The 9,687-nt window shown below is 38.5% G+C and overlaps 1 protein-coding gene across 1 annotated transcript; it reads right to left on the bottom strand.

Moving 5' to 3' along the window:
• Positions 1-1,968: 1,968 nt before the first annotated feature.
• Positions 1,969-9,459, bottom strand: LOC145487029 (endoplasmic reticulum mannosyl-oligosaccharide 1,2-alpha-mannosidase-like). Its single transcript, XM_081465739.1, has 7 exons — positions 8,992-9,459; positions 6,676-7,506; positions 5,725-5,913; positions 5,144-5,331; positions 4,856-4,979; positions 4,202-4,402; positions 1,969-3,575 (listed from the first exon to the last, which is right to left on the bottom strand). Exons 1-7 carry the CDS (start codon positions 9,103-9,105, stop codon positions 3,249-3,251), a joined length of 1,974 nt encoding a protein of 657 aa, XP_081321865.1. The 5' UTR covers positions 9,106-9,459; the 3' UTR covers positions 1,969-3,248.
• Positions 9,460-9,687: the final 228 nt, after the last annotated feature.

Here is a 9,687-nt window from a genome sequence, read left to right as displayed (position 1 = left end):
AATTATCAGTTGTTTGGATATTCGGGCAGCGAAGTTCTGCACTGCTTGAAGTTTGAGGAGGTTAGCTAGTAGTTGCTGCATTTGACCTGACCGACGAACAATTCTCCAGCCAGGTCTCGCTTAGTGAGAATGAAGTGGTTCCTATTCTTTATAGAGCGAGCATTCAAATGAGCTATTGTGATGTTCTCTTCACGACTGACGTTTCGAAGCGTTCGCGTTGCAGCGTTCATTAGAATTAGTCGCGACAATCATTCCAGGATTCACTTCAACGTCACCCGATAGCAGAATGCGTGCGATAGCGAAGGAAGCAGAGGAATTCGAGTAGTAAGGCACTTTAGATTTGAAGAGACCTTTGAGAGTGAAGTTCGTGGTCCTTCGAATTGCAGCCTTGCTTTCAAGTACAGCAAATATGGAAGATGTTCACGTTAAAGTTACATTTGATTCAGCAAATGTCAAGTATTTATCTCTAAAAATTGGGCCAATATATACAGGATGAAAAGTACTCTTCTTAAATAACGTAACCGGCGCTTGGCCTCCAAGAAAAGCCTGGTCTCAGAGGCAAGCTTTTTAAATGAGTCCCCGACGTTTGATCGAAAATAGGCAATAGGTATGTGGTGTGTCTTTACATTTGTCGATCCTTCCATCAACTCTTTCCATGCCATGTGACATAAACTATAAGCTCTGAACGATTCACAATTTGCCGAGTCCATATAATTTTTTCTTGGTTCTCCAGACCTGTCCTTGAAACCATACGGTTTACACGAAATTTTATGATTATTAATGGTAATAGGACTGAGTGGAGTCCAATTCGGTCTGTAATCATACGAGTGATTAACAAAATCGGACGACCGCGAAGCGGGAATCCGATTTGTTAATCACGAGTATTATTACAGACTGAATTGGACGACGCGAAACCCTGTTACTTGTTTACAGTAGTAGAAAAAAACTGTTGTTATTATGACAAAATTCGAGAAACGAACAAACCATCGATTGAGCGCTGAACGATTAAACGTCGTTATGAATGCTGAAAAACACAGCAGCTTACTCAACAAAGTGCACCGCAACAGCGCGCGCAAAATGACGCGTACTCTCCAATTACAAGCATGACGCGTACACCGTCCAATTAATGCTCAAATCGGGCTGCTGATAGCCAATCACGTTCGAGAATTTTGTCATAGTTTTGATTAGTATATTAATCATAACAATTACAATTTCCTCAAATGTGATTGGTACATAAACTGCTGTATTTTGCTCTAATTAATCTGCAAAGCTGTAATCGGACAGTTTAATCGGACAGTTGGCTGTAATCGGACACCTGTAATCGGACAGTTACATGAGCCAATCATTTTAAGTCCTCTCCACTAAATCCACCAATCACAACATTGATTACAATAACTATCGTAACCAATTCAAGAGACTGACTGTAAAATTACGGAGGTTTAGTCTCTGGTGACTGGTTTGAAAGAAACTTAACAGCCATTTTGCAAGCTATTCTCCATATTTTTAATTATGATATTTAAAAATGACTATTAAACGCTCTTTTTCAAATGAATTTTTGCTTTTGTGGGAAATTGTAATTGTTATGATTAATTGGTAATAGGACATCGTGTCGTCCAATTCAGTCTCTAATAACACTCGTGATTAACAAATCGGTCGTCCGATTTTGTTAATCACTCATGTGATTACAGACCAAATTGGACTCCACTCAGTTCCATTACCATTATTAATCGTATCTATAACAAAATTCTCGATCATGATTGCTTCTCCGCGCGCCTATTTGTCACGTAAATCGGAGCGCGATCACATGGGTGTCCAATTACAGGTGTCCAATTTGAACTTTTTTGGTAATTGGATACCTGTAATTGGATACCCACGTGATTCACACGTCAATAACGCGCGATTTAATGGCTTCCTTCGCAATGTTTCGTTCAGTTTTCAAAACTTAAGAAAAGGCATTTTCGCTCAAAAGAAGTTCTCAAAAGACATTTTTAATTCCGAAATTTGTATAGATACGATTAATTAGTAATTGGACCTCGTGTCGTACAATTCAGGGAGTAATAGCGCGAGTAATTTCAAATCGGCGTCGCGCTTTGCGCCCGTCCGAGTTTGAAATTACTCCCGCGATTACTACCTGAAGTGTGCGACACAAGGTCCAATAACTATTACTAATTCAAATACAGGTTGATCCCGCCAATTAAAACTCAGTTATTTCAAATTCCCCGTACGTTGTTTCTAACTCAAAACCATTTCCCATGGACTCGCTCTTTAGTCCTTTCCTATCGATTATTTCGAATTCTCACTATTTCGAACTATTTTCCGTTTCCCCTTAGAATTCGAAATAGCGAGACTCAACTGTATTTGATCACGAGAGATTTGGAAAAACATTTCAGGATAAAAAGTAGCCGCCGGCATGTCACCATTATCTGATGTAAATTATTGTAAGTTCAGTAGTGTAGTTTCACACTTTCCTTTCTTTATATAATAGTCGCCAAAAATTATGTGACCGAGCACTAACGTGACCTAATTAATATAGCCTAATCTAGCGTGACAATATCTTTGCATGACAAGCCGTGGAATACGTCCACGGACGGCTATCACGACATGTGAACCTTAAATAACCGGTAAAATTTTCATAGCATTACAAAACATACGGTTTCCACATTGTAAGTATATAAATTACATCATTCCTTTTTCTGACTTAAAATACAACCAGTTTGTACAAATCCAGGCGAGAAACTAACAATCATGGTCAAAAGTCTTGGGACAAAGTTCACACTTTTGGCGCTTTTGCACACACGCCAGACAAACAGTCGCGCGAATACAACTTCATCTACCTAGCCTCTCCCACCGCCCCACATACAATGTTGGAAACTAGCACCTGCAATAGGTCATATCTGAGTTGCCTTTTGCCACTGTGCCAAGTCAAAACGAGTCTTCGCGCTAAACCATTCGTATGAAACTGTGTTCCACCTGCAGGTTCATTTTCATGCAAATCAAACTCATAAATTTTCATATGAAAGGTTTTGCATGAGCATTCGCTTTTGAAACAGAGGCTCAAGATAACTCGGAAATGGCCTATCTCCTGATTTTCATCATTGTATTGGGTGGGGAGTGGGGAACAGCAACGCATTTTTAAAAGGATAGCAGTGCTTCAGTTGTAAAACACGGATAATCCGTTGCATTACATCAGTGTCCTAAGATTTCTGTCCGCGATTGTAGTCGATAATTCCTAAAATTAAGTTAGTACGTTAAGATTTCCTAATCGGCAATAAATGAGCCTCTGTATTGAATACAAACTTATCAAGAGGAACAATATCCACATCGCTCAGTAATAAGAATAAATATTTGAGAGTTTCTCCGAGAAAGAAGCTCTCCATTTTATCTCTAAACCCTTGCCTTGGGTCTTTGACGCTATTTAGAGATGAGTAGCCTCCGGTAGAGATTTTGGCGTGTTTCTCAATGGCCTGGAATATGTCCCAGCCATATTCCTGGTATTTCTTGTCTCCCGTGAGGCGGTAGAGAATAAATAAAGATTCCAGGGTCTCTGGTCGCAGCAGACAGTGAGCATCTAAAGGCTAAAGAGATTAAATAAAGAAAAACCCTTAAGCCTAAGTGACTCACAGTTCCCGGCGCTTAATTCCGGTTTCTGTAGCATAAAGTAGCTAGGAGTATTTCTACTCCTCCCTGGATGGAGTGAAAGTCCATCACAGCTTACTCACAGAATTCTGTCAGGTCCCCAGAACAATTTGCTGTTACACTGTACATAATGTATTAAATAGATACAATGTACACCTGGGTGGGGGGGAGGGGGGTGGAAAAGGCACTGTGAGAGTAAAGTGTCTTAACCAGGAACACAACACAACGTTCTCGAGCAGAACTAAAACCACTTGATCCACATTTCAGCGCACAGAGCATTAGCCCATCGTGTCTCCCACAACTTTTCTGGCCCAATCTTCCACTAGGGGCAAGGAACTGAAGTCTCCCACAAAAAGATTGAAGAGATTGAGAGAGATGTAGTTCAATAACTTAACAAAAGTAGAACTTAGGATCTCATCTGGGCACTTTTTGGTTGAATGGAAAGTGTCCTAGTTTACCTTGGGTGTAAAAAGACAACAAAATTGTGCGTCTAAATGCAGGGTAGGGCAACCTATTAATTCAATATGCCCGACCAAAATTTAAAGTACATGGTTAAAATACTTACCCTAACAGTAATGTCTTGCTGTCCTTGTGCAGACGGCCCTTGGTTGAAGTAAACCAGCTCAGCACTCAACCCAGTCGGCATTCGTTTGTACATCTGCACGCAGGTCTCTAACAGATCCTTAGCAAACTGTTCATATTTTTTGTCAAGGCCATTGTGGACAGCTAACATTAAAGTACCAGGAAGAAAACACACAAGGTGATCCTGCAAGGAGTTCAAATCACATGAAAAATCAGACCATTAGTTTTGTAAACAAAATATTAGACTGTGCTGGAGAACAGACACCAACACCCTTTGCAAAAGAAAGTCACATTATAGGGTACATGTAGCTGGACATAAGGAGCAACTGGGTGACAGTGTACTATAACACTTTTTAAGGGCTTGAAGGATTGACATGTCAGGAACTTAACTCCAGTTTTCCAACATAAAGAGCAGTGTTTCTGTCAAGTCACGCTGAAAATATGCCACGAGGGGCTGATTTAAGTGTCAAGGAACAAAACATGATCCCAGCCAGCACTGACACACGCCAGCCCTATAAACCTGGAGTCCTGCAACAGAATACACCATAGTCTAACTACTTGGCCACCACAAACACTGCTTAGCATCTACATGTCCATGTATTTGTGCAATAAGACTACCAATAGTTAATACATGTACCATTTTAGGGCTAAATGTTTGACCATGAAGAAGTTCACCAATGTAAACCAGATTGCTTGGTTGGGATTCCCGCTTTAAAAGTAACATCACTCCACCCATGGACTCTGTAAAATCATTTCTAAGCCTGAAAATGAGAAATTACACTGTTTCAGTTTGACCTGATTCTGAATGTTATGAGGTCACACCATATTTCTTAGTCATGAATATTTTGTGCCCAAAATACATGTAACTTGACCTCACAAACTTTGGACAATTCTACTTCACAACTTCACAACTTCACAGCCTTACCAGTCTTCTGTCTTTCCACTCTGTAACCACTGTTTTAACAGGTACTCATAGTAACTGTCACCACGAGCACCCAGAGTGATTGTTGCCGCTGGCCGGAACTTGCCAGTATCAGCATTTACAAAAATTGGCACTAAGCCTACTCGTTTTGGAAGGGCATGGATATGGTTTGACACTGTATCTACAGCTGCCTGAAAAAAAAAGTGACCAAACATTCTCCATCAGACAATAATACAAGTACATCAATCAAGGAGGGGGGCAGGAATGACTTTTAGATGTAGCCAATGTACATTGCACTGCACATGTACATTTTTAGCCATAAAGATCATTTGAAAGAAGGAAAACAGTACATTTAACATGTACACTGCATGTTGTACTTAACTTGATCATAAATACATCATAAAAAGTTCACTGAGAAAAGGAAAAATTGAATAAAAGATAAACAGGTTTGAAAAATTTAATGAAATGCAAAGATGTCACTAACAGGTGCACAGTTTTCACAGTTTCAATCTACAAACATTTTTAAATTTACAGTAATCTATTCAAAACATTGGTGGTGTACATGAAAAAGTTTAAATAGTTACCTTGTATTTGGTATTGCCCGTTGTGTAACTAAGATCTCTGAATTCTAGCTGTATGGTGGTCACCTCTGACACAGAACTATCAGGACCCCAGCGGGGAGGGTGTGCGGCATGAGTCAGTAGATTAACATCTGAATAAGGAATATTGGATCTTGACTCAAAAGCTGGCAAGAGACGATCTCCAAGATCAATCTGCAAAAATGTATCGACCTTAACTTGTATCAACTGAGAAATGTTTTATCTAAGACATTTTAACATTAGACACTACACTTTTAATTGTTTTCTTATGTAGTACTGTTCAATATACTCAGTGCAGTTTCAACTGAGGAGCCAGATGTGAGCTAGAAAATTCGTTTTACATGATTCATGTACACTATTTTATAACTTGTTTCATGTGTGGTATCAGCAGCTCTTCTCTTGACCATGAAGTACCTACAGTGTATAATGGCTCATTGAGCTATAAACACATGTAATATGCACATCATGTACTGTACATACTTTCAAGTTAACATAAAATTTTAGCTTTTTCAGCAGTTCTCTCAATCCCCATCAAAGAAGGTTAATTCCTCTTGTAAATACAACTCTGAGATTTCTTGTTAATAAAAACTTAAAATAAAAGTCTTACGTTTTGTTACAAGTGAATAATGGACAACTGAATGTTGAAATGACACAGTCGTTTACTTTTCAATTCAAATACAAACACATTAAATTTCAAATTATGATAATTACTATGATATTATGAGAATTTATCAAGGATTTAGATAACTGCATCTAAAACATCCTTGTTAGAAACATTCAGATTACAAATTCTGATTGGGGGAACTACACTGTACATGGAGATAAGAACATATATGTAGTTACTGTGCCTACTGTAGAGCCTAAAATTGGTATCATTACCAGTCCAGACCTACATGTAACTATTAAAAAAAACCCTTTTGTCAAATATATACTTACTGCCTTCTTCAGAAACAAGTCATCCTGTGACAAGTGATAAGCACTCAAAAGTCCTCCAAGTACACGAATGGTTGTCTCAAATAAATTCACGTCAACATTCTTCTCAAACGTCAAGCTGTTGGCAACCCAGTCACGTGCCTGTTGAAATTCCTCATGTAGATTCATAAGCAGCATGGTATCTAAGGAATCGATGATTGTAAGCCCTAAGCCAAACCATTCACTGCTTGACTTAGAAATCGGGCGCAGTTCATCATGACCCCATGCATATTTTCTATAGCCTTCCCAGGCATGTTTAAAAGCTTCTACAACTTTCTTTTGCCGCTCATTATGTTTCTCTGGTGGAAGGACGTTGACTCCGTTTATGTTTAAAGCAACGTTCTCGTGACTTTCCATAAGATTTGCTTCACCATCACCAGCAGTGTCTGCACCATTTTCATCAGGTTTGTCCTCATGGTGAACTACAGTATCTCCATGTATCTTGTTTTTGTTATCATTTTTACCATCATCATTGCGATTAGTGGCAAGCACTCCAGCATCATTTCTATTCTTTAGCTTTGGAGGTCCCTTCTTTAATGCCATGGCACGTTGCTTTTTGAGCTCTTCCAGATCTCTTAAACTGTTGTCAATCATTTCCTGCTTATTGACTCTGTTAAATTTAGGAGAATGTTTATCGGAAATCTTGTGACCTTTATGGTCTCCAGCTTCTTCCAAGCCCTCTGCATCGTAACTCAGTGACATTAGTCCCTTACGCCAAATCAAAAAAGTTACACAAGCAAGAACAAAAAGCAAGATAATCAGTGACCTTTGAAATGAAGACATGGCTCGCCATTTCTGCAATAGAAAAAGAAAGAAAGACTCATTCTACTTCAGTGATGGTAAATAATTGTTATTACATGTACCTGGCTAACTGGTCTGTGATAATTAGAAAGGAGAATTCTGCTGTTTCCCTAAGTGGTCTAAATTTTGCAATATGGACTGCTAAGATGGACCACCCACAAATTTATTTTGCCAAATTGTTTTTTCAATTCATAATTTGTGCAGTACCAGAAAATATCCATACTACCCCAACAGAAGGGATTTGAATTTCCTGGGGCGTGGGGGGTTCTCTAAGACCAAACAATTTAAAGAAATGTATCAAGTTCAATTGGAATTTCCAGAGGGGAGCAGGGGGCTCTTCGAAAAAATCCCTTCCGTGGGGGAAGAATGGATATTTTCTGGAACTACGAATTGCAAAAAATAAACAGTTTTTATGCTCAGTAGAAATCTGTTTGCATTCATGTTTGGAGGACACTGAATTTCAATTAAATGTTCACAAAACCTAAGTGAGAAACGTGAGTAAATCCTAATGTTTCACATGTGCCAATACTTTTTTATGTACATGTAGAAAGCATGCGATTATGAATGATGATAATCCATAATTTTAAAATGAGACACAAATAATCCAAAATATCTAAATTTAGTGGCCAATAATCTGTATCCCTTCTCTAAAATCCCGTAATAATCCATAATCCTAAAAACCTGAGAAAGATCACATCACAGAGATGAATCAATTTATTAACAGATTAAAAAGAGTCATTAATTACTTTATTGAACTAGATTGTTTAGTCTGTATTAATTGGCAAAAAAAATTGGTCTCATTCATTTTTTAGCAACTTTACAGGCCTCTGACTGTAAACCTACAACAAAAAGAACTTGACCAATATTCCTCCAAATAAATACGGACACGTGTCACACTCGTTTAATAACATAAATATTTTTGGTAACAAATTTATATGCTCCCATACACGGTGAACAAGTTCACTGAGGCAATCTACCATATGAGCTGCAAATGGTAAATAACAAACGATATATTTGAAATAGAATTTTTTTTTTCAAACGAAGTGCAAGATACATGAATGACCGCGAAAAAAATCATCTAAATAATTATGCTGCCACTGCAGAATAATATTTTGAAATTTCAGACGATAATATAATTGACTCTTGCATATATTTTTTAAATCGCAGAAAGGCTGAATTTGAAGGAGTAAAACACGTACGTTATGAATTATGTCACATTAAAACACAGTGAATGTTAATTAATTTTGAACCACCATACGTTAAGAAGTCACATCGAAGTCATTCTTCCCTGCTTCGAAGCGATGTGATGTTCTACAGAGCAGCTACATGTACGTTCTTATAAGCTAATTTCTTTAATAGTTTATCGATGTTTGTTTAAGAACATGGAACACAATTATGATAACAATGGACAATACAGGCACCAGATAGAGAAAACTGGTTAAAATGCTCGCATTGCTGACCAAAACCTAACGCGCTTACCCGATAAAGCGAAGTGTGCCGGCGTACTTTGCTGTTATCATCGCCACCTTCACTTCTCCATGGCATGGAAACCGAGATGAATTCCCTCGATCCTTCCCGCTGAGTGGAATTCATATCTTATACGAACTTCGAGGAGGAATTTTCAACAAAAACAGGTTATCTGTCAAAGGGAAATTATAAATGCTTGATCCTTTTCATTGTCAACAACGCCGATTGTCCGCCATCTTTAACATAATTGTTAGTACCCAGGCACTTGGCAACCACCTGTACAGCTACGTCAAGCTACGTCATATTTCATGAGACACTGGGGCGGATGAGTCCCAGGTCCCAATCAGCCAAACGAAACGACAATGGAGGAACGTTGCTGCCTTGAAAACACTAAAAAGACGATATCAATTATAAGATTCTAACGTCATCATACCACTGAAATATATATGGTGTAAAACTGTTGGAGCGATCTGTGCCCATGATTAAAGTTCTAAAAAAGGAGTTGAAACATCTAAAAAACGTTTAAACTGAATTTTAGATCGTTCTTCTGCGGTCTTCCTCAGAAGCGCTGGGCTGTGTCAATGGCAATCTAAATACTTGCTCGTATGTGTAGCCTTGCGATATATAAAACCTTGATGGAGTGCGCTAAATGCATTTCATCAACAACTGCGCAAAGACAGAGCGAGGAGCGACGTGTTATCAACGACC

The sequence above is a fragment of the Orbicella franksi genome, chromosome 1 (genome assembly GCF_964199315.1).
Source record: "Orbicella franksi chromosome 1, jaOrbFran1.1, whole genome shotgun sequence".
NCBI classification, from domain to species: Eukaryota; Metazoa; Cnidaria; class Anthozoa; order Scleractinia; family Merulinidae; genus Orbicella; species Orbicella franksi.
Note: the sequence above shows the minus strand (reverse complement) of the source record. Positions and strands in the feature narration are given on the sequence as shown.

Coding starts and splice junctions, on each gene's coding strand:
- LOC145487029 (XM_081465739.1), bottom strand. CDS start 9,105: ATGAATTCCACTCAGCGGGAAGGATCGAGGGAATTCATCTCGGTTTCC. Junction 5,332..5,724: donor CGGGCAATACCAAATACAAG/GTAACTATTTAA, acceptor TTTTTTTTTCAG/GCAGCTGTAGATACAGTGTC. Junction 3,576..4,201: donor AGCAAGACATTACTGTTAGG/GTAAGTATTTTA, acceptor TAATCTCTTTAG/CCTTTAGATGCTCACTGTCT.